The sequence below is a fragment of the Schistocerca nitens genome, chromosome 4 (genome assembly GCF_023898315.1).
Source record: "Schistocerca nitens isolate TAMUIC-IGC-003100 chromosome 4, iqSchNite1.1, whole genome shotgun sequence".
Classification (NCBI taxonomy): Eukaryota; Metazoa; Arthropoda; class Insecta; order Orthoptera; family Acrididae; genus Schistocerca; species Schistocerca nitens.
Window position 1 is genome coordinate 774,617,092 of NC_064617.1, and position 26,709 is coordinate 774,643,800.

The window sequence follows — 26,709 nt, forward strand, 5'->3', positions numbered from 1 at the left end:
ATACTGGTAAGATATTGGTCCTAGGGATTCCAAGACTTTCGAAAATGTTTTAATTTCACGTTTGAAGTCAGATAATAAATGACAAAAGAAATATTTTTTCGTGTGAAGTAATTACAATTAACAATTTCGGAATTTTCCCTTTACTTCTACACAAAACCTTGATTCTCGCCAAATTTAATAATTCTATATCAATGGAAAGTACCCTGTAAGTTTTGCTGAGTTTTTGATTATTAAAATATGTGACATAAATGGCTGTATCTTTTGACTGAATTGACTTAGTAGTAAAAATTTTATACTGTCAAGGGACCACAGACCTTAATACATGACATAAATTTGAATTTAATATATCAACCCATGACTCAGAAAAAGGGTTCTTAACAGCTGGATGGACAGACAGACAGACAGACAGAAGGATGGTCAACAAAGCAATCCTATAAGGTTTCCGTTTTTACAGACTGAGGCATGGAACACTAAAAAGAAATTAAAGTCAAGAGAAGAAAGAAAGCTTTATGTTTTGATAATGACACACTAATTCTGCCAGACTATTATGAGATTTACTATCAGCTGAATGGAATGAGTGCTGTCTTAAAAAGAAGTTGTGTGAATAACATCAATTACAGTGAAATAAAACTTAAATCTGGGTATTCTGAGGGAATTTAACTAGGAAATCATACTAACATACCATCGTTTGACCATCGCATAGACTTCCATACGGAGAACACAGTAATAAGCACCCTGGTGCAGAGAAACAACTGAAAGAGCTGAAAGCAGGTAAGTCTCCAGGACAGAATGGAATCCCAATTCGGTTTTCAAAAGAGTACTCTACAGCATGGACCCCTTACCTAGCTTGCATTTATCGTGAATCTCTCTGCCATTGCCAAGTCCCAAGTGACTGTAAAAAAGTGCTGGTGACTCCTGTTTATGAGGAAGGTAAAAGAACGGATCTGAAAAATTACAGACCAAAATCCTTAACATCAATCTGCTGAATTCACTGACATATTCTCAGTTCAAATACAATAAATTTCCTTGAGAGAGAAAAGCTTCTGTCTGCAAATCGGCATGGTTTCAGAAAGGACACTCGTATGAAACTCTGCTTGCCCGTTTCTCATGTGATAACCTGTGAACCACTCATAAGGCAACAGGCAAATTCCATACTCCTAGATTTCCGAAAAGCATTTGATGCAGTGCCCCACTGAAGACTTAACCAAGGTACAAGCATACAGAAGAGGTTCCGAGATATGAGAGTGGCTAGAACCCAGTATATTGTCCTCGACGGTGAGTGTTCATCAGAGACAAGGGTATCATCAAGGTGTCCCAGGGAAGTGTGATAGGACCATTGTTATTCTCTATATATATAAATGACCTAAAGGACATGGTGACCAGCAGTCTTCAGCTGTTTCCTGACGATGCTGCAGAGTATAGGAAGGTGGTGTCATTGAGTGACTGTAGGAAGAAACAAGATGACTTAGACAAAATTTCTTGTTGGTGTGATGAAAATATATAAAAATGTACTTTTAATGCAAATGAGTAGGAAAAACAAACCTGTAATGTTTGAATACAGCATTAGTAGCATGACGCTCGACAGAGTCATGAAGGTTAAATATCCAGGAAGCAAAGTGATATGAAATTGAACAAGCGAGTAAAGATTATAGTAGGGAAGGTTTATTAGGAGAATTTTAGAAAAGCATTTTTGACCTGCTCAAGTGTTTCGGTTCCCACCAGTTCAGACTGAAGGAAGCCTTCGAAGCAATTCGGAGGCAGCATGCAAGTTTTGTTACCGACAGGCTCGAGCAACACACAAGTATTACGGAAATGCTTCAGGAACTAAAAAGGGAATCACTGGTGGGAAGGTAAGATTCTTTTTGAGGAATATTACTGAGAAAATTTGGGGAACTGACATTTGAAGCTGACTGCAGAACGATTCTATTGCCATCAATGTACAATTCTCGTAAGGCCCACGAAGACAAAACAAGTGAAATTAGGGCTCATATGAAGGCATTCAGACAGTCATTTCTCCCTCTCTCTATTTGAAAATGGAACAGGAAAGGAAATGAGTGGTGGCCGCCGCTACGCAGTGTACAGTGGCTATTGGAGAATGTACGTGTACATCCACGTACAAATGAGTTACTAATTGTAGTATATGAGTTTTGCTATTAGAGCAGCAAATTAGCTAATAATGGCCAAAGTAAGACGATGTAAGGCGCAGACCAGCATTTTTGAAGAAGGGACATTTGTTAACATCGTGTAAAAAATTGTGTTAGGAAATCATTTTTGAAATATCTGTCTCATGTGCAGTCTTATACAGAAATGAAACATGGACAATAAAGAGTACCGACAAGAAGAGAAAAGCTTTTGAAAGGTGGTGATACTGAAGAATGCTGAAGATTATACAGGTACACTGAATAACTAATGATGAGATTCTGAATCAAATAAGGGAGAAATGTTTATGGCACAATTTGAATAGGAGGAGGTACAGGTTGATACGACACATCCTGAAACATCAAGGAATGCTGAACTTGATGATGCCGGAAAGGGTGCAGGTGAAAACTGTAAAGAGATATCTAGTCCTGTCTATCATATGCAGCGTCAAGTGGCTGTACGTTGCAGTAGTTACACAGAGATGGTAAGGCTTGCATGGGATAGATTAGTGTGGAGAGCTGAATCAAACAACTCTTAAGACACTGATAAAATGTTCTTCCTGGGTAGTTACGTTGTTACTGACAGATGACACTTCAACTCTCCATAATTTGGTGGTGTTCTATATCTAAGTGAATTTACACTTTCATTAAATCTAGAGTGTACCTAGTTTGTTAAGGAGTATCTAACCGTCATTCATAATTATTTTTATTTTTTTAACAGCTTCCAAAAGTGCTTAAACACCACTTTTAAAACTGCCAGGCAGCTACCATCAATGAATAAGAAAACAAGTATTAATACCATGCCAGTCTTTTTTGTGCATTACCATGAAAACTATACTCCTCATCTTTCTGAATTGTTTCTGTTAAGAGAGAAATAAATTATAGTGATGCAAAGTATATTGCAGGTCTTATGAAAAACCACATGAAATACGTTACCAACTATATGTATTTTGGTAAAATAACCCTATTCTTTCTTTTATATTAAGATGTCAAAAGAGTTTCATGTCACTTGTATAACAACAAAAATCAGTTGGTGTGTAGTTTACTGTACCAACTAAGAATTAGGTACTTACCTATCAGCTGCTAACGATTCTTGGTAAGCTGCATCCTGCTCCATTTTAACACGTTCCCTAGCTGCTCGGTCTTCTTCCTCCTTCACATCTATTCGCTGTTGCTCCGTAAATACCTCTACAGCTTGAACTAAACTTGTAAGTAGTTCATTTACTCCAATATTGCCTGTAAGTAGAGCATTCAAAATATATATATATATATATATATATATATATATATATATATATATATATATATATATACACACACACATACATATATCAATACATACAGATGTTACCAGTTTGGAAAATATGTCATTTTTCACAAGATATGGACAGTTTAATGATATTTGTCATTCAATACTTATTCACATTATTGGTAAACTATATTATACATTCCCTTTAATTATACAACTACACTGTCATCGAATTTATTTCTCAACTGCTTTTACTTGCAAATATTTATTTTTAGTCAAGGGACTATACAGAATTAAAATATAAAATGGAGATAACTTGTCTATGAGCTTATGTAGATATATGCCAATACTTGAAACAATAAGCTTATTTTTGCAAACTAAGGAAATGTGTAACAAATCAGAAAATGTTAAAAGAAGCTATTACTTACCAACGTAGGCAACTGGTGAAAGCATCGATGCAGCTCATTGAAAAGAGAAAAAACATTCTGCATGACCAAGATTATAGGACTAGCTCCATCTACAAGAGTAATCAAAGTTCCAGACTACTCTAACACAAGCACTACGAGGAATGCAAAGTGTACAAAGTGCATTCGAAAAGTATCCACACACAGGCTAGCATAAAAAGGTTATTTCCCATGCATACTTTATCCAGTTCCTGATAAAGCATTACCACAGTCTCAACGACACAACTAATATAACAGTCACAGAATGGCTCAAGAAATATTTTCAGAATGGTTTGAATCTGTCATTCGCCATTCAGAGAAAAGCTTTGATACAATGTTTAATTCTACAACCTACTGAAAATCAGAAGTAAATTAGTCGTATTTGATGAATGAAAATCACACTTGATACAGCCAGGGCTGGCTCAAGAACATTTCTCCACACAAGTGATGTTTCATTTGGTGTCCTCCCCCTCCCACATACATCTCCACTCCCTTTAGTTTTCACTATTAATTGTGAAACATCTCCAAACAAAAATTTTGTACTTAGGTGCCTCTGGCACCCTTTCCATTTGTGCTGCTTGTCCTGGATAAAGTCGTGGATCATGTCAAAAACTTAGCTGAGGAACTGTTGACACAGTGATAATTTGGCATATCGGAACATAAATACTACACACACACACACACACACACACACACACACACACACACACACACACTTTGGGTAATTATGAGTAACAAAGTACCCTTCAGAGCGATTACATACCAGAAATTTAAGCTGCTAATCTTTGCAACTAATTCTTTGTTGTTCTTGGCAGGCTTTAACTGAGATGACTGTTTGTGGGTTTCTCTCTTGTACTTCCAAGTACTTATGATCAATGGTGATAGTATTCAAAAAATGCTATGAATCTAGACAAGTACTGTCTTCTAATTGACAGTCATTTCTGCATTTAAAATTCTCAACAGATATTGTGGTTGATTTAATTTTAGATTCTGTGAGCTTTTGTACAATTTTGTGCACCCTTCTGTGATAGTGGTGAAGTAAAAATACTGTTTGACAAATATTTAGTATACTGCTATTTTTGGCAAGGGAAACTCCCTGACTACAGGCAGTTCATATATAGTGATCAAAACAACTGGATGTTCTCATGAAAACTATTGTAGGCCAACAGATACTTTCTGAACACACCTTGTACATAAACAGGAAAAGATGTCAGGCAATGAACCACTACTATACTCTGTGGTTATATCAAATGGGTTTAGGCAATTTATGTTTATGCCACATTACCCAAAAACATAATTTATAACCTGCTTGAGAACAAGATTACTGTGTACCAAGTAATGCCACAAAGAAATGAAGTTCAGGAAAATATTTCTCAGGATATATTATGTATTCCTTCACCACAAAACACTAAACATGGCACTTCATTATATGCATACAGAGAATTGAACTAAGTATTAGAAGGTGAAATACAGGAAAAGCATGGGATTGGAAGGGCAAGATGTGCTTTCAAGCAACAGAAACTGTTTAAGTCAACAGATCACTGACCCTTCACTGCTGATGTGTTTATTTAAAAAAAACTATTAAGGGGCAAAAGAAAAGAAGGATGCAGTCGCAAAAATGGGAAAAAATGCACGGACGCCTTTTCCTGGAGCAAAGGAATTTTTTTCTAAATTCTTGTTATATACATATTGCACTGACTCCTTAAAAATTTCTGTTTGCTTTAAAGTTCGAGAGAAATGAAGATATTGAAGCACTACTTATTTTTATACATTTTAGTGACTAAACCTTCACAAGCAAGCAATGGATACTGGTGCGCACACAAAAATTCACCAAACTGAATTAATGACATATAGTGACTGAGAAAAAAATTCAAGGGCCACCGATCTCTGGCTGTCATGGTATAGGGGACACTGTGCTATTAGCATTCTGTGAGAGACGGCAAGCATGTCATATCAATTATACCCATGCTACTAGCTGCAGATACGATGAGTGTGGGGAAATGAACAACAAAAGCTTAGTTCACATATTGCAGATATTACTACATGAAACTCATATGTTCAATATTCATAAAAAAAAGTCACACAATGTTACAAATAAAACACACACTTGGTGTGTGTGCGCGCGCGTGCATGTGCCCAAGGGGGAGGATGTGATGTTGGTTACATTACACTTATGTGCTCCGAAAAGGAACTGAGCTGTAATGTTCAATTTATTGAACACTGAAATATCATCATCATCTATACTGACAAACATATTTAAAGAAAAAATGAAGTCTAACAGCTTGCTTGTCAGATCTATTAGCAATGCATAAAGCATGAACCCAAATTACAAAGAAGAAAGCATTATCAGACTCCAAAGTGTTTGGTAGACACTTCTGGCCTAGTCATGAGAGAGCTTCAATTTGGCTTCATACAGAACCCTGCAGGTCAACTTGCCTTGTATCTATCACAGTATAACACACAAAACAATAATGTGTTATGAAAAATGTTACATCTAATTATTATAATACACCATTTAATATACATATTCACTGTAGTCAATCTTAATATGGAAGATAGAAAAATGTGCAGGGGCTTGTATCATAGCTTATTTGGTGAAACAAAATTGTCACATTTCATTGCTATTACATCAAATTGTAAATACAAGACAGACATTACTATGCCAGTAATATAAATATAATTATGATTTCCCTATTAACCCTGTACACAGAATAAAGAAATATTAATCCTTCTTTCCCCTCTTGTTGTTCATTCATGCACTTTATCAGTTTTTTAGACGAACAAAGATTATGTAAATTTGTACAACACATAGTATATCTTGTCACTCAATTTTGTCTCCGACTTGCTGGTCATGGGGTGTTGCTTAGCACAGTATGCTACTGTACTTGCAACTAGTATGTTATATTCATGTGTGTATTTCTGAGGAGTCTGACACCATGTTAAAGTTGATTCTTTTAGAGGAGGGGATAAACATCATATCCATTCTTAGGCCAACCAATTCACATGAAAATGTGTGTCGGATGGAACAAGCAGGATGAAACCAAAGCATTTGCTAAATCCAAGGTGTGATGCAATCTGTGTCAAGAAGTGTGTGGCACTTGGGAAGAAGTGTCACAAATGGATCCTCATGGACATTGGTCAACCTCTCCGAGTAATTAGCCTTACACCAGAGTACGGTTATGCTGTTGTCAACTTGATACATCCACAATTCCATGGAACCAGAATAGAGAATACAGAATCTAATATAAAAACTGAGGTACTTGAAGATATCACAAATACACAAAAATCTGGTGATGGGCTGAAGGAAGTTGTTTCTGCAACTGGATTGGGGGTCAGAGCAGTCCGAAAAGTGGAAAATGTCACTGAGAAGTTGGAACAGATCAAGATAAAAGCCTTAGCTGGGGTACATGAGGAGGAAACTGCTAAGATAACAAAGAGAAAAGTAAGGCAAAGAATGGCTTCTTAGGAACTAATGGATGGAATTATGAGGTCTTAAACCTATGACCTCCAAGAAAAAGAGTGTGTCAGAGTGAAAATGGTAAATAGGCCCCTCCCACTTCCAAAGCAGGGAATAAGAGAACGTGGGAGGAGTCCTTTAATCCTTTTGCTGTTACAGATATGCTTGTCACAGGCCGTGCCCAGTGCAGTATCACTCTTGGCTTAAGCCAAATTACCCCCTTCTGTGGGGGACTGCTCCCTGCCTGCTGAATAGCTTGTGCGAGTCTCCTGGCCTTGTGTTGAATATTTTAGCCATATCATGTGAGCTAACCACTGTACAACCTGCACACCCACTCTCTCCAGTTTGTGCTCTTGCTGCATGCTAGCACAGTCAGCCATTTTTAGAGAATTCACAAAGGAAATGAAGTGATACTGCACTCGGCACGGCCGGCGACAAGCATATCTGTAACAGCAAAAGGGTTAAAGGACTCCTCCCATGTTCTCTTATTCTCTGCTTTGGAAGTGGGACGGGCCTGTTTACCATCCAAATACCTCGGGAGTATAACAAGAAAATTATTTTGAGGCAAACTCCAAAGCCAGAAATCAATGTACATTGTGCCATTTGATCACAGCACCATATATGAATCTGTACTTTTTTTTTTATTAACAGACTGACACTATGTAGGTTGTGTATTTATTTGATTCATGTGAAGAATCAGGTCAGTCTGTTGCCAGCATCTAGAAAGATGCTTCCATCTTCGTGTCTTTTATGCAACTGAATACTTTTTACAAAATACAGTATGTATTTTCCAATCCTTTGCACATTCCTACATGACATTAACAGCCAAAAGTCATGATACACGAATTAAATTGTCTACATTACCTGTGGATAATTTTGGTGTATATGTATGCTTTGCAATTACATTATGTACAGAATAGATATTGTAACCTCTGAAACACCAACTTTGTTCGTATGCCAGCAAACTATTTCAGATGAACAAATGAAGTCACAATATCATTGTAATTCTGTCAGAGACAGCAAAGGACTTGGAAGAGCAGTTGAATGGAATGGACAGTGTCTTTAAAGGAGGATACAGGATGAACATCAACAAAAGCAAAACGGAATGTAGTCGAACTAAGTCGGGTGAGGCTGAGGGAATTAGATTAGGAAATGAGACACTTAAAGTAGTAAAGGAGTTTTTCGTTTTGGGGAGCAAAATAACTGATGATGGTCGAAGTAGAGAGGATATAAAATGTAGATTGGCAATGGCAAGGAAAGCGTTTCTGAAGAAGAGAAATTTGTTAACATCGAGTAATGATTTAAGTGTCAGGAAGTCGTTTCTGAAGGTATTTATATGGAGTGTAGCCATGTATGGAAGTGAAACATGGACGATAAATAGTTTGGACAAGAAGAGAATAGAAGCTTTCGTAATGTGGTGCTACAGAAGAATGCTGAACATTAGATGGGTAGATCACATAACTAATGAGGAGGTATTGAATAGAATTGGGGAGAAGAGGAGTTTGTGGCACAACTTGACAAGAAGAAGGGACCGGTTGGTAGGACATGTTCTGAGGCATCAAGGGATCACAAATTTAGCATTGGAGGGCAGCGTGGAGGGTAAAAATCGTAGAGGGAGACCAAGAGATGAATACACTAAGCAGATTCAGAAGGCTGTAGGCTGCAGTAGGTACTGGGAGATGAAGAAGTTTTCACAGGATAGAGTAGCATGGAGAGCTGCATCAAACCAGTCTCTGGACTGAAGACCACAACAACAACAACAACAACAACAACAAATGAAGTCAGGAACTGTTTGGATACTTTTTACACTCACCGCCTCTATTTTCCATCCGCAGTCTTGATCCAAACTTTGGACCGGCACTTGTAAAGTTAAATATAAATTTTCTAGTTTTGTACATTGTTTTACACTCCTCCTTTTCCTGTTTTAATTATTAATGTACTTAGATGTGTCAATTTAAGCTATCAGGTTTAGTTCCTGAAGATTAGTAACGGTTCTCTGTGTAACAAGTTTATAAAAATGGTACAACACACAATAGTATGCTGCTAGTTTTGCGTTGGTATCTGGTTTCTTGGTGCACTTTCTGTTTCATGCCAGCTGCACATCTGTGCATGAGTGTACTTATTTTTGAATGCTCACAGTAACATCCGGTTAATGCCTTCCCATAAATCTTACATGATTCTTGTCATTATATTGCCTTCCCCTTCCAGCTCATTTCCCTTCTTTTGCAAGTCTTTCTACAATTCCCTAATAAGATATAGGTGAAACTTTCTAAGTGCCATTTTCCCCCTGTAACCGACCTGTGGATATCATGAGCATTTAAAATTAACAAATCCAGAACGTAAAAAATATTTCTTGTACCATTTCAGTCTTACGCACTAATCCTACTGAACTCATCAGCATATCGACAGTTTTTGAAAAGATCGGGTAAGATGTAAGCCAAGGCCATAAACTTAAGAGGGTCTGTCTGGACAAGGTGATCTCATTGTTGCCTGCGAGGGTACAGGAAAAATAGATTGGCTTAAGGAGATGGTGCTCACTCACACTCTAATTGTAATCTACAATACATTGGGGTTTCTTGATTTTTTTCACCTGTGTTTCTATCAGTCTTCTCTGTTTCAATCATTTACGTTGTGTTACATGTGGTTAACATACACACTCCTCTTACCGCACCACTTGATAGCAAGCTTCTTGTCAGTTGATTTAAACTCAGTTTTTTCTCAATTTAAATTTTTTTTTTTTGTAGTTTTGGCATGTGCCACATGCAGTTGTTCCATGGTTGTGAATCCAGGGAAACAGGTCTGTGCTGAAATAGCAGTTGTCGACATACAGAGTATGCCCCTCTTCCAAATATGGTCTCTCAAGTGTTAACACTATGATGCAACTTTTCCCCAAATTGTGAATCCACTATCTTTCCATTTTGACAGTCAAGAATGCACAGATTCTGGAGGATTTGGCTTGGTATATACATATGACAGCCTGCTGAAAAGTAATTCCTCTCAATGTTTTATGTGAAAACTCTAAAAAGTTTTTAAGTAAAATAAAAGTTATTAACATCTATATCTTTATTTTTCACAGCTACATATTTCCTGCCCTCTGCCTCGAGAGGCTTCAAAAATGTGCGGTGTAACCTGGTGGTGTGTAATGTAACTATGCCAGTATGTGAGAAACACTGTGCTGTAATTGAATTTCAAAATATAAAAAAGTTCATCCACACATGGAACACCCTCTCCTTCAGCACGGCAGTGCTGGACCATATGAGTGCTGCAATAACTTCAACAAACCAAACAGACACCTCGGGTTTGCTGCCATCACTCATCCCCCCACACAGTCCCAACTTGGTCGATTTTTATCTGTTTCCAAAACTTGAATAACATCTCCGAGGACTTCTCTTTGATAATGATGAAGTGGTGTAAGCAGAGTGACGTTGTGGCTCCATCAACAAAGTCAAACATTCAACAAGAATTTTCTCAACAAGCTGGTCTCTCTCTGCCAGGGTGACTATGTTGGGAAATAGGGCCCTTCCCAGAACCTCTCCCCTGAATCCATTTCCCTCCTTACTCCTGTAACACCCGGCACACCCACCTTCTACATGCTTCCTAACACTCACAAACCCAACAATCCTGGACGCCACAGTGTGGATGGTTATTGTGCCCCCACTGAAAGAATTTTGTCCCTCATTGAACAACACCTCGAACCAACTGCCCGTAATCTAGTCTCCCACGTCAAAGACACCCACCACTTCCTTCATCAACTCTCCACAATCCCCAACCCTTTGTCCCCTGGATTCCTGCACGTCACTGTTGATGCCACCTCCCAAATACACCAACATCCCTCATGTCCGCTTACCTCTATTGAACACTACCTTTCCCTTGTCCTTCAGCTCCAAACCCACTACCTCATTCCTCACACACATTACTAACTTCATACTAAACCACAACTACTTCTCCTTTGAAGGGAAGGTATAAAAAACAAATATACAGCACAGCCATGGGTATCCACATGGGACCTTCCTACACAAACCTTTTTATGGTCCATCTAGAGGACACCTTCCAAGCCCAACCCCTCACTCTGGTCCAGTTTCACTGATGATATCTTCATAATTTGGACTCAGGGCCAAGATACCTTATCTTTGTTCCTTCACACCCTCGAAACCTCCTCTCCCACCTACTTCAGGTGGTCCACCTCAACCCGATATGTCACCTTCCTACATGTTGACCTCCTCCTCTCTAATGACTCCATCCACACCTCTGTCCACATAAAACCCACCAAACACCAACAGTACCAACATTCGACAGATGTCATCCCTTTCGCACCAAAAAATCCCTCCCATACAGCCTGGCCACCCAGTGGTGGTGTGCTGCAGTGACAAGAACTCCCGTGCTCAGCAAGCTGAGGGTCTCACAGAGGCCTTCATAAACAGGCACTACCCCCAGATATAGTACACAAACTGAGCTCCTGTGCCTTATCCCACTCAAACCCCAAATCCCCCCCCCCCTCCCGGGCCGCCCACCATCCCAAGACCCAGCCATAAGGAGTGCTCCCTTCAACCCAGTACCATCCCAGACTGGAACAACTGAACCACACCCTTTGCCAGGGGTTTGATTACCTGTCATCATGCCCTGAAATGAAGGTCATCCTACCCAAGAAACTTCCCACACCTCCTAAAGTGGTGTTCCGTCACCCGCCCAACCTTCACAACATCCTCATCCATCCCCATGTCACTCCCAACCCAACCCCTTGCCACAAGTATCATTTCCCTGTGGAAGACCCAGGTGCCCCAATAGTTTCCACCCCCCCCCCCCCCCCCACAATCCTACCATCTCATCTCCTCCCCATTCTCATCTCTCACCCTGTTTATTTGCTGCCCTCTGCCAATGCATGTGCCCATCTTTCCTTGCTCCTCTCTTGTTTTGCTCCTTTTCCCCCACCTTCCTGCCCCACCATACAGCGTTCATCTATCTCCCCACCTGTACACTTCCCCAACCCCTCCAGATTGCCGCTTGCATACCACGTGATAGTTGCAGTCCAGCCCTAGATGCTAGGGGTGGCAGTCATGTGTGAGTGAGGTGTACTTGCTTGTGTGTATGAATGGTGTGCGTTGTGTGTATGAATGGTGTGCGAGTTTCTCTTTTGTTGATGAACGCTTTGGCCGAAACCTTTATGTAAGTGTATTTTAATTGTGCCTGTCTGCAACTCAATGTGTCTTCTTTACGGTAAGCAGCTATTTGGCAATCTGTCTTTTCCTACATTGTTGAGAAATAGGATATACACAAGAAAAATGAAGATGTAGAATGTTAGTAACATTTGTTGTTATTTAAAAATCTTTAAAGAGTTTTCACGCAAAAAATTTGGAGGCATTATTTTTCAGCATATCCTCATAAAATCAATTAGCTTCCTCTGTTATAAAATGCAACAGGTCTTCTGACAGGAATGTTATGAAACCAACTAACATTTGTGCCCTGAAGTGGTATGCTTTAATGGCTGGAAATCCTCTCCCACTCCCCCCCCCCCCCCTCCCAATTAAAAGTGCCACTAAGGCTGCATGTTTCTGATATATTTCACTACAATTTTCTGATTATTTGGATTCTGAATATCTGCCAACTGTATGTCTTGTAAAAACATCAACAAACTAGTGTACCAGCTGAAGTACAAGGACAAGGACAAGGACTACTACTTCGAGATTCCGGTGAGGGCTCCTCACTGGTACTGGCATTAAAGAATTCACTCACTGTCAGTCCTCCAGGGTCACTCTATCTGTGCAACCATGGAGACATTACATTTCTCTTGTAGAACATAAGAACATGATGTTACTAATAAAAAAAAAATAAAAAATAAAATAAAGATGCAAAGCGAAGTCAAACTCTGTAGTGAAGGATCAAAGCAGCAAACATAGATGCACACTCAAACTATGCAGCTGGACCTCTGAAAATCTCTGGAAGAACAGTGCTGAAATTCAGCTCTGCAGGTTGACATGTCTGGAACACACAGGCATCTGACACTCAGTGTGCTTAAATCTGTCCACAGCAGTGAGAGGGCCGGCAGAATGGGGCGAATAAACACATCAACAGCGCTTAAGGAAAAAGCAGAGGCCATGTTTGAATATGTCCACAGCACCTGGGAAGCACCAACAGCAGTCTAAGGGTTAATACTTCTTCCTGTGATAGCTGGACAACAGGGCAACAGATTTATAATACTTCAGTCTTCGTTTTTAGGATGGCAGTAATCCAACAAGATTATCCACTTGTTATCATCATCTAGCAACAGGAAGAGTTAGTTCAGCTGGCTCTCTTTGTAAAGATTGGGGGAGATGTAAGTCAATGCCATAAATTTAAGAGGTCTGTCTGGACAAAGTGCTCTAATCTTTGCTTGTGAGGGGATGGGAACAATAGATTGGCTGAGGGAGATGGTGCTCATGACATCTCCATTGTGAAGTTTCTGGTCACAACATAAGAGAGACTCTACAAGGTCATGATGATATAAATCTGAGAACCTACGCTACTTAAGGATGTTACCGCAAAGACCCTGTTCAAGAAAGTATGGGTGCAGATTCAGAAATTCTTGAAGATGACATAAAGATAATTAACTAGGAGGTTGCATCTGATGGCCAAACCCTTGTAGTGGAAGTCTGTGACAAATCCCTAAGGGCAATGCCTGTATTTAGGGTTCTTACAGATTATTGTCAGGGAGAATAAGGATATCAGAAGTGACAATGATGGCAAGCTAGTGGTTGGAATTGTTTCAGATAAATCTGCAACACAGTATGAGGAAACTGAAACCTGAGTCACTTTCTGGGAAGACAGCAGGTGAACATAGCCCTGATTTACCTAGAAATCTAAAAAGCACCACAATATGTATTAATGTTAAAAATAGAATTTCACTCATGCTGATGGCAGACTTCTGTTCCAATGACCTTATGATCATCAGCATGAAACAGTGTGAGGAAGGGAGCATGAGGGAATTTTTAATGCCCTCGGTTTTATGAAGACAGTGCTCTTCTTTCACAAGAAGTACGAAGACTGATAGACAGCTGCTTGCAGCTGAACGAACAACTGTTACCAATTCACACACCCTGGTATGAGGAAGCAGCAGCACCCACGCAGAGGTGAGTACCTACTTGAATGCCTATTGGAGAGTGTAATGGATCTGGGAGATGTGTTATCTTCTACTGGATTTGTCGATACCAAATCTAATGAGGGAAGTTGTAAATGTTTTCTTATATTTTTGTCAGAATATGTTTTTTGTGAATTGTAATTTGCCTTATTTTATGCTAATTTACTTATATATTTGAGAGTGACAGCATATTGATTACTATTAGTAGATGTGACGAAGAATATCAAAGAGACTGGTTACAAGTGGAAGGTTGTGTGTTGCGTAAAATGTCTTTGACGCTGGAGTCGTCTTTGACCGTAGTCAGTCGGCAGTGAATTCTTGTTGTGTGTTGACAGTGGAACAATGTGCAGATCGCCGTCATAATAATTTGCTAGTGAACAGGAAAAATGAATTATGTTACTACTTTTCTTATATAAACTTTAAGAAGAAACCACATTCGAAGAAATGGTATTTGAAGCACCAAAAATGAGGCAAACACATTGAACCAGGTCATTTCTGCAGCCGACGAAACTGCATTGTGGAATCATACTTCCACTAGACGACTGAAGCCAAGACAAATATCGTCTTGTAAACATTTTACGGAAAAGATACTGTCACAAAATATGCTAAATACAGTATATAAAAATAGTGAGCATATTTCAAGAGCATAACTTAATCATAGCTAACACAAATAGTGAGCATATTTCAAGAGAATAACTTAATCATAGCTAACACTTGCTTCAAGAATCATAAAAGAAGGTTGTATAACTGGAAGAATCCTGGAGATACTAAAAGGTATCAGATAGATTATATAATGGTAAGACAGAGATTTAGGAACCAGGTTTTAAATTGTAAGACATTTCCAGGGGCAGATGTGGATTCTGACCACAATCTATTGGTTATGAACTGCAGATTGAAACTGAAGAAACTGCAAAAATGTGGGAATTTAAGGAGATGGGACCTGGATAAACTGAAAGAACCAGAGGTTGTAGAGAGTTTCAGGGAGAGCATAAGGGAAGAATTGACAGGAATGGGGGAAAGAAATACAGTACAAGAAGAATGGGTAGCTCTGAGGGATGAAGTAGTGAAGGCAGCAGAGGATCAAGTAGGTAAAAAGACTAGGGCTAATAGAAATCCTTGGGTAACAGAAGAAATATTGAATTTAATTGATGAAAGGAGAAAATATAAAAATGCAGTAAATGAAGCAGGCAAAAAAGAATACATACGTCTCAAAAATGAGATCGACAGGAAGTGCAAAATGGCTAAGCAGGGATGGCTAGAGGACAAATGTAAGGATGTAGAGGCTTGTCTCACTAGGGGTAAGATAGATACTGCCTACAGGAAAATTAAAGAGACCTTTGGAGAGAAGAGAACCACTTGTATGAATATCAAGAGCTCAGATGGCAACCCAGTTCTAAGCAAAGAAGGGAAGGCAGAAAGGTGGAAGGAGTATATAGAGGGTTTATACAAGGGCGATGCACTTGAGGACAATATTATGGAAATGGAAGAGGATGTAGATGAAGATGAAATGGGAGATAAGATACTGCGTGAAGAGTTTGACAGAGCACTGAAAGACCTGAGTCGAAACAAGGCCCCGGGAGTAGACAACATTCCATTAGAACTACTGATGGCCTTGGGAGAGCCAGTCATGACAAAACTCTACCATCTGGTGAGCAAGATGTATGAGACAGGCGAAATACCCACAGACTTCAAGAAGAATATAATAATTCCAATCCCAAAGAAAGCAGGTGTTGACAGATGTGAAAATTACCGAACTATCAGTTTAATAAGTCACAGCTGCAAAATACTAACGCGAATTCTTTACAGACGAATGGAAAAACTGGTAGAAGCGGACCTCGGGGAAGATCAGTTTGGATTCCGTAGAAATGTTGGAACACGTGAGGCAATACTAACCTTACGACTTATCTTAGAAGAAAAATTAAGAAAAGGCAAACCTACATTTCTAGCATTTGTAGACTTAGAGAAAGCTTTTGACAACGTTAACTGGAATACCCTCTTTCAAATTCTGAAGGTGGCAGGGGTAAAATACAAGGAGCGAAAGGCTATTTACAATTTGTACAGAAACCAGATGGCAGTTATAAGAGTCGAGGGGCATGAAAGGGAAGCAGTGGTTGGGAAAGGAGTGAGACAGGGTTGTAGCCTCTCCCCGATGTTATTCAATCTGTATATTGAGCAAGCAGTAAAGGAAACAAAAGAAAAATTAGGAGTAGGTATTAAAATTCATGGAGAAGAAGTAAAAACTTTGAGGTTCGCCGATGACATTGTAATTCTGTCAGACAGCAAAGGACTTGGAAGAGCAGTTGAACGGAATGGACAGTGTCTTGAAAGGAGGATGTAAGATGAACATCAACAAAAGCAAAACGAGGATAATGGAATGTAGTCAAATTAAATCGGGTGATGCTGAGGGGATTAGATTAGGAAATGAGACACTTAAAGTAGTAAAGGAGTTTTGCTATTTAGGGAGTAAAATAACTGATGATGGTCGAAGTAGAGAGGATATAAAATGTAGACTGGCAATTGCAAGGAAATAGTTTCTGAAGAAGAGAAATTTGTTAACATCGAGTAAAGATTTAAGTATCAGGAAGACGTTTCTGAAAGTATTTGTATGGAGTGTAGCCATGTATGGAAGTGAAACATGGACGATAAATAGTTTGGACAAGAAGAGAATAGAAGCTTTCAAAATGTGGTGCTACAGAAGAATGCTGAACATTAGATGGGTAGATCACATAACTAATGAGAAGGTATTGAATAGAATTGGGGAGAAGAGGAGTTTGTGGCACAACTTGACTAGAAGAAGGGATCGGTTGGTAGGACATGTTTTGAGGCATCAAGGGATCACAAATTTAGCATTGGAGGGCAGCGTGGAGGGTAAAAATCGCAGAGGGAGACCAAGAGATCAATACATTAAGCAGATTCAGAAGGATGTAGGTTGCAGTAGGTACTGGGAGATGAAGAGGCTTGCACAGGATAGAGTGGCAGGGAGAGTTGCATCAAACCAGTCTCAGGACTGACGACCACAACAACAACATTTCAAGAGCAGTCTAGAGATATTGAGTAAGGGTAAGGGGGACAACTTCAGGAATACAAGAAGGGAAGAAGTAACTGACTTAACATCTGGTCCTTCTCAATGGACAGTGTGACTAACACACATACTGTTAGTATGTGCTGATGGAGCCAGCCTTATCTGGCCACGTGTATATAAAGCTTGATGTTGAAATGGGTGTGAGACTGTGGCCTACAGGGACCCTAGTAAAACTAATGTGACACATATAGGAAATACCTAAACTCATACTCATCTGAAGTTAATACTTTGTTAAGAAACCTAGTAGATTTGGAGGAAATGGCAGATGAAGTAATGTCTGTCATCATTACCTTGGACTTAGAAAGCTGTGCACTCACCATGAAATTCACAAACATGAATGTATCTTGGTGGGACAATAACCTGGAACAATTTTAACAGACAAACAGGCTATGCACTTAGCACTGCATGGAAGCGTGCACTTGATATAGAAAAGGTGTGGAGGAAGAATTCTCGCAGTTAACTGCTTGTGAGAGAAGGCGCTGCAAGCAGTGGAGGATAGCGAACGCCAAACAATATCTATGGACATAGAAGGCACCACCTCGATACATGCCATTTCCATGTTGTCATCATGAAATTATATAGTCAACCAGATACCGTCCTGTGGGTATAAAAGTGGGAACCTTGCCAGTTCACTACAATTAGCCTTTAGCCGATGATGATGATGATGATGATGATGATGATGATGATGATGATGGAGGAAGTTATCAAAAGCCTGGAAATTTATCCAAATTTGACTTGGCCACTAAACTGAGAACTTTTTACGTGAAGACTCTGTCACGAAAAACTTCATAGCGATAAACATAAAAATAGTGTTTAATTTTGCATTCAGGTGAGAGCAACGGGTTAAATATACAAAGGCCCTTACCAAATACAATCTTGCTATTAAACATGAAAAACAAATCATTCTGAGAGGTATTCTGCAAGGAGGTGGAAGGTAAAGCTGTCAGTGCCATACTTCACAAAATCCTCATAGAATGACAAGATCCAGGAGTGACACAAAGGAGGGAAGATGGTGGGTATACGAGGACAGCATATAAGACACTAGATATGCCTCTCTAGACTCGCTTCCTGGCAGATAAGACAGTCAATGACCCAATCCCAGTGAGATAATGGTTTACAGATAACCAATGGAAGAACTGGGAATCTGGAAAAGAATGTGCCGACTTCAAGAAAATCCATTAGGCAGCAGGAACATTTCAACCTTTCAAGTCACTGGGCCCAAATGGTATTTTTTCTGGCTACTGCAAAAAAACAAGAGAGAGATTAACAAGATTCCTATGCAGACTGTTTGGAGTTAGTCTAGCAGCAGGATTATTCCTGGTGCTTGACAGACAGTGAGGGTTGTTTTCATTCTGAAGCAAGAGAGAACTGATCACACCAAGGTGAAGGACATTAGACAGATGCCTCTGTCCTTTCTTTTAAAGACCGTACAAAAACTGGTTAATGTGTATGTTATGGAGAAAATATTAGCTGAGGTACCTCTACATGAAAACCAACAAGCATATCAACCAGATGCATCATGGGAAACAGCACTTTACCAACTTGTTGGGAAGATAAAAAAAGCTGTATACTTCCAGGAAAGGGGCCTTCAGCAATAAGACCTTCAAAACCATGGTTAGAGCTGCATAAGAGCATGGCAATAAGATCACTATACATAGGTGCATTAAGATTATGCAGAGTACGCAAACGGTAGAAGCACCATAATGGATGTAAAAACAGTAATCAATATCACAAGAGAGAGAGTTCCCAATATGGGGCTTTGTGCCCACTATTGTGGAAACTAGTGGTGAATGAACACATTAAAAAGTTAAATGCTAGAGGTTACTTTTGCCAAGAATAAATAGACGATTTAGTCATAGTAATATTTGGAAAATTAGCAAATACTATCAGAACAATAGCACAATACATTCTTAACAATGTGCAAAACTGGTTAAGGAACAGTAAGAACGGTCAGTGTAAAAAAAAGCTGTTGTTGTACTACTCATGAGGAAGCATATCCAGGACATGGACAGGAAGCATAAAATTTTTAATCAAATTCTGCCAATAGAGGGAATATTGAAGTGTCTATGGATAACCCTGGATGTAAAACTAACACGGATCCATCATATAAAAAATATAAGTTGCAGGATAAAAGATGTTTTCATGTGTTCTAGAAGGGTTTGTGGAAAAAACTAGGATTGAAGTCTGTGCATGTACTTCATACGCACTTCTGTAATTAGACCTACATTAACTTGAACTCGTGTGGCTACAGCAGTATGGTGGAATTAAGTAGAATGGAAGGTGGCTGCTAAGGAACTCCAGAAGGACCTGCTTAACCAAGAATTTGCAGCACACACACTGCTGGGTATGCCCTCATTACATGTTTCAGGTACAATAGAGGCAGTGGCAGGGTCATAAAAGAAAGAAAGAAAGAGAGAGAGAGAGAGAGAGAGAGAGAGAGAGAGAGAGGAGGAGGAGAAGAACTGGAATCCTTAGAACAATCAGAATCCTAGAATCCTACATAAATATAATGAATGTGTTAATTACAGAAAGTTAGTTAATGTTGAGTTAACATAGAAATGGTCCTGGAATTACAGGTTGACTATGCAGTTGCTTCCAATGGCTTCAATAGACCTTCCTGCTATGAAAGCAGGTAGCAGTGCAAGAATGAACCATGGTACTGTTCAGGTGACAGGTTTCTTGAGAGGCTGAAATCAGACAAAGGTGCTGGGGCCATGGTATACAGGGTACAGCTTAGACTAGAAATTGGGCTACGGTATTTCAGCCAAAGATCACGGCATGTGTGGAGTAGAAGCTATGTAGATGCTATAAGGATCATAGAATCTACATTCATTCACACAGTCAACCAGCTTTGAAATCTGTCAGCTCCTGCAAAGGAGATCAAAGATCATCAAAGAATGCCATGAATTCCTTGTGATGCTATGGGACAGCAATAGGATAAGCCTGCTGTGGATCCCTGATAACTCAGGTAGTAAAGGAACAAAGGAGCTGATAGGCTACCCAAGACAAGGGCTATTACCCCATTTGTCGGACCACAACTTGTCCTATCACTTCTGTGATGATAAAATCTAAAATACGTGTCTGGATCAGGACTTTGGATTAATACCCAAAATAGAAATATGGCAAGTTAATGATGCCAAAACCATGTTGAAAGCAGAATTCTGCAATCCTCGGCTTGAACAGGAGTCAGATTAAACACATGGTAAGTTCAATTACTGACTATAGGAACTTCAAGAAACATCTGTACACGATGGGAATAAAGAAAGAAACCCGTAAGTGTAGACTTCATTTAACCTTCCAATGTGAAGAGTTGGAGGCCAAAAGATACAAAATGTTAGTGTCACTAATTCCTGAACAAATTGTATCTAACAAAGACCTTGTAGAGGGTTCTTTTCTCTCTACTACTTTTCAACGGTAATGACTGCCTTTACTACAATGGAAGGGAGAGATACCACACAATAAACTGAGTTTTGTTGAGGCAATAGGGGTTGAAGTCCACTGTTGTCTCACCTCCTTAGTTAATTAAAATCTAATCAAATGTTATATTCAAGGCACACTTGGTGACACACTGTTATTTTAAAGTCTGGCAAAATACTGAAATATATTAGTACATAATGTTATCCATTATTATATCGTCACTCTTTCTGCTTTCATTTTATCACATACCGTGCCACTTAACTGCATTTTAACAATGCATGGCCAATCTAGTTTTCGAATGAAATGCAAATACGTCCTTTTGATAAGCTACACTATGTGATCAAAAGTATCCAGACATTTGGCTGAAAATGACTTACAAGTTTGTGGGCCCTTCATCAGTAATGCTGGAATTCAGTATGGTATTGGCCAATCCTTAGTCTTGATGACAGCTTCCACTCTCGCAGGTAAACATTCAATCAGGTACTGGAAGGTTTCTAGGGGAATGGCAGCCCATTCTTCATGGACTGCTGCACTGAGGAGAAGTATCGATGTCAGTCGGTGAGGCCTGGCGTGAAGCCGGCGTTCCAAAACATCCCAAAGGTGTTCTATAGGATTCAGGTCAGGACTCTGTGCAAGCCAGTCCATTATAGGGATGTTATTGTCGAGTAACCACTCCGCCACAGGCCATGCATTATGGACAGGTGCTTGATCATGTTGAAAGGTGCAATCACCATCCCCAAATTGTTCTTCAACAATGGGAAGCAAGAAGATGCTTAAAACATCAATGTAGGCCTATGCTGTGATAGTGCCATGCAAAACAACAAAGGGTGCAAGACCCTCCATGAAAAACACGACCACACCATAACGCCACCGCCTCCGAATTTTACTGTTGGCACTGTACATGCTGACAGATGATGTTCACCAGGCATTCGCCTTACCCACACCCTGCCATCGGATTGCCACATTGTGTACCATGATTCGTCACTCCACACAACCTTTTTCCACTGTTCAGTCGTCCGATGTTCACACTTCTTACATCAAGTGAGGCATCATTTGGCATTTACCTGCGTGATGTGTGGCTTATGAGCAGCTGCTCGACCATGAAATCTAAGTTTTCTCACATCCTGCCTAACTGTCGTAGTTCTTGCAGTGGATCCTGATGCAATTTGGAATTCCTGTGTGATGGTCTGGACAGACATCTGCCTGTTACACATTACGACCTTCTTTAAGTGTTGGTGGTCTCTGTCAGTCAACACATGAGGTTGACCTGCACGCTTGTGTGTTCCACTTCAGTATCACTTCGGAAACAGTGGACCTAGGGATGTTTAGAGGTGTGGAAATCTCATGTATATACATATGACACAAGTGACACTCAATCAACTGACCACGTTCGAAGTCCGTGAGTTTCACGGAGTGCCCCATTCTGCTCTCTCACAATGTCTAATGACCACTGTTGTCGCTGATATGGAGTACCTGGCAGCACAATGCACCTAATATTGAAAATGTATGTTTTTGGTGGCCTCTGGATACTTTTGATCACATAGTGTATATGCATACAGTGTAAGTTCTGTTTTCTTTTATCTTATTGTAGTTTTTATTCCACCAACCAAACAATTAATGGTTGTTTTATATTTATATTTTAACAATGTTAAATCTGGTATGTATTTCAGACACTTGAAAATGCTTACATAGCCAAAACTGTGCAGCAGTGAAAAACAAAACACAAAAGGATATTCTAATGTAATTTAGGTCAATCAGGATGACAGATTATTGTCATTCAGAAAATTTATTTCTGCTATGGACCCTGTTGTAATTAAAAAAAAGCAACTGCCAAAGCACCCGAAATACACCTACATCAATAATGACAAAAAAACCTCAAAAATTACGGCATAGGTTTTTTTTATTATTTTAAAAGAAAAATACAACTTTAATGTGGTTTTAGAACAATCCAAACGATGAATTCACTAGAACTTAATGGTTTTACATTTTACATATGATGTATATTCCTGACCATCTATCTGAATGCCAAAATCAGCACTGGTGGAATGGTTTCTAATTAAGGAAGATTTCTTGTAAGATACATCAATTGAATTACCATTTGCTACAAAAAAATTAACCACGTTACAAGTGGCAGATGGAATCTTAACAAAGCATTTGTGAGGTGTGTTAAGATCTATGCAACATTAAAACAAATTTCACGTTTTTCTATGCTTTACAGTCATTAATTCATTTTCTTTTATTTGGTTATTAAATTTGACCAATTCTAAACTTTAAACTAACTTCCAAAATGAATTCCAAAAAACTAAGTATAATGAAATTATAATACATAAAAGTATAAAACCTTCAACATACCATGCACTACTGTATATATGTCTGTTGTAGATCTCATCCGCATTATAATTATCAAAACAGGAAGTGTGTCCACATCTATGCTGCGGATTGTCATTGCGGCAACTGACCCAAGTGCCTTAGAAACTGATGCCAAAAACCTGAAATATTGAACATAAACAAATATTGTAACACTGAGGAGATCAGATTTATCAAGTTCCTCCTAAAACAGGAGACAGCTTAAAACCAAATTGGCTTAAATATTGCAATATATGACAGTTTGTTTGTTTTGCTGTGCATGTTTTTGTAGATAGTACTGTCACGTATTTTCTTCCTCTTTTGGAATTTCATAGAGGAACTTCCAGTTATATGGCAGATCTGGAAGGAAAAAGAAAACTTTTGAAAACAGCAATTTAGTATGTGTTCTTGTAATGTGGATTGGCATGACTAACTGAAGATCCCAGCTTTGTTCTAAGTCTCAAATATTCACTACAAAGACGGACAGACAGACAGAAGTGTGTGAAGGACTGTTCAAACAGGAAGCAATAATGTAAGAATTACTAATTAAAATTAGTATGGCAAGGGAATAGCAAAACTTAAACTGGGAAAAAGAGTTAAAGGAAACAAAGTGGCTTTCACAGGATAGAAGTACAATACAGTAAAACTAACAGGTGTGATAATGATTAGAAATAATTTATGATGTTAAAAGTGAATTAACATTACATAATTTTAAGTGCACTACTAATCATTTGAAAAACTTTCTCATTAATGTTAACAGGATAAAGGAGTGAAACCTGCCAGCATACAGCCATAAACTTGAGAATCACAATTCAAGATAGTAAGCTATTACACTGAAGCACCAAAAAAAAGTGGTATAGGTATGGGTATTCAAATACAGACATATGTAAAAAGACAGAATACGATGCTGCAGTTGGCAACACCTATAGAAGACAACAAGTGTCTGGCACAGTTTGTTAGATTGGTTACTGCTGCTACAACGGCAGGTTATCAAGATTTAAGTGAGTTTGAACGTGGAGTTATAGTCGATGCATGAGCGATGGGACACATCATCTCCGATGAAGTGGTGATTTTCCCGTACCACCATTTCATAAGCGTACTGTGAATATCAGGAATCTGATAAAACATCAAATCTCCAACATTGCTGCAGCCGGAAAAAGATCCTGCAAGAACAGCACCAACGACGACTGAAGAGAATCATTCAATGACTGAAGTGCAACCCTTCTGCAAATTGCTGCAGATTTCAATGCTGGGCCATCAACAAGTGTCAGCGTGTGAACCATTCCATGCATCATCATCAATATGGGCTTTCGGAGCTGAAGGCCCACTCGTACGCTTCACGACTGCACAACACAGAGCTTTACACCTCGCCTGGGCCCACCAACACCAACATTGGACTGTTGATGACTGTAAACGTGTTGCCTGGTCAAACGAGTCTCGTTTAAAATTGAATCAAGCGGATGGATGTGTATGGGTATGAAGACAACCTTGTGAATCCATGGTCCCTGCATGTCAGCAGGCGACTGTTCAAGCTGGTGGAGGCTCTGTAGTGGTGTGGGGCGTGTGCAGCTGAAGTTATATGGGATCCTTGATACGTCTACATGTGACTCTGAAAGGTGACACTTACTTAAGCATCCTGTCTGATCACCTGGATCCATTCATGTCCATTGGGCATTTCGACAGACGTGGGCAATTTCAGCAGGACAATGCGACACCCCGAACATCCAGAATTGTTACAGAGTAGCTCCAGGAACACTGTTCTTAGTTTAAACACTTCCACTGACCACCAAACTCCTCAGACATAAACATTATTGAGCATATCTGGGATGCCTTGCAACTGCAGTACAGAAGAGATCTCCACCCCCTCGTACTGCTATGGATAGCTCTGCAGAATTCCTGGTGGCACTTCCCTCCAGCACTATTTCACACATTAGTCACGTCCATGCCACGTCGTGTTGCAGCACTTCTACTTGCTCGTGGGGGGGCCTACACGATATTAGGCAGGTGTACCAGTTTCTTTGGCTCTTCTGTGTATATTTGAAGACACAATACAATAATATCTTAGATGTAGTTCATCAAAAACTTTATCTTGAGGCCTTACAGATTGATAAAGGATGGAGGGAGGTTCCCAGAGAGCATAAAAAGGATTTCTTTGAATGTATGCCATTTAGTGGCTCTAACTGCTGCACATGGGGACTTCAACATCAATTCCTGATTCCACTTACTTCTTTCTTCCTGAATCTAATCTGTGGTATAGTGTTCCTTTTAAGTCATAAACTATGTGATCAAAAGTAAAAATGACTAACAAGTTCGAGGCACCCTCCATCGGTAATGCTGGAATTCAGTATGGTGTTGGTCCACCCTCAGCCTAGATGACAGCTTCCGCTCTCGCAGGCATACATTCAATCAAATCAGGTACTGCAAGGTTCCTTGGGGAATGGCAGCCCATTCTTCACAGAGTGCTGCACTGAGGAGAGGTAACGATGTAGGTCGGTGAGGCCTGGCATGAAGTCAGCGTTCCAAAACATCCCAAAGGTGTTCTACAGGATTCAGGTCAGGACTCTGTGCAAGCCAGTCCATTACAGGGATGTTACTGTCAAGTAACCACTCCGCCACAAGCCATGCATTATGGACAGGTGCTTGATCATGTTGAAAGGTGCACTCACCATCCCCAAATTGTTCTTCAACAGTGGGAAGCAAGAAGATGCTTAAAACATCAATGTAGGCCTGTGCTGTGATAGTGCCATGCAAAACAACAAAAGGTGCAAGACCCTCCATGAAAAACACGACCACACCATAACGCCACCGCCTCCGAATTTTACTGTTGGCACTATACACACTGGCAGATGACGTTCACCGGACATTCGCCATACCCACACCCTGCAATCGGATCGCCACATTGTGTACCATGATTCGTCACTCCACACAACCTTTTTCCACTGTTCAGTCGTCCGATGTTCACACTTCTTACATAAAGCGAGGCATCATTTGGCATTTATCTGCGTGATGTGTGGCTTATGAGCAGCCGCTCGACCATGAAATCTAAGTTTTCTCACCTTCTGCCTAACTGCCATAGTACTTGCAGTGGATCCTGATACAGTTTGGAATTCCTGTGCGATGGTCTGGATAAACATCTGCCTGTTACACATTACAACCCTCTTCAACTGTCGGTGGTCTCTGTCAGACCACACATGAGGTTGACCTGCACGCTTATGTGTTCCACTACAGTATCACATCGGAAACAGTGGACCTAGGGATGTTTAGGAGTGTGGAAATCTCTCGTGCAGATGTATGACACAAGTGACACCCAATCACCTGACCACGTTCGAAGTCCGTGAGTTCCGCGGAGTGCCCCATTCTGCTTTCTCATGATGTCTAATGACTACTGAGGTCGCAGATATGGAGTACCCGGCAGTAGGTGGCAGCACAATGCATCTAATATGAAAAACGTATGTTTTGGGGATGT

General features: G+C 39.8%; 1 protein-coding gene across 1 annotated transcript in view; it reads right to left on the reverse strand.

Moving 5' to 3' along the window:
* Positions 1 to 26,709, reverse strand: part of LOC126253124 (FAS-associated factor 1) — a 144,385-nt gene that overhangs the window by 42,616 nt on the left and 75,060 nt on the right. Inside the window, exons 9-10 of the mRNA XM_049954253.1 lie at positions 23,250 to 23,386; positions 3,212 to 3,374 (exon numbers count right to left, since the gene is read on the reverse strand). Coding sequence (XP_049810210.1) covers positions 3,212 to 3,374; positions 23,250 to 23,386 — 300 coding nt within the window. The remainder of the gene's footprint in view (positions 1 to 3,211; positions 3,375 to 23,249; positions 23,387 to 26,709) is intronic.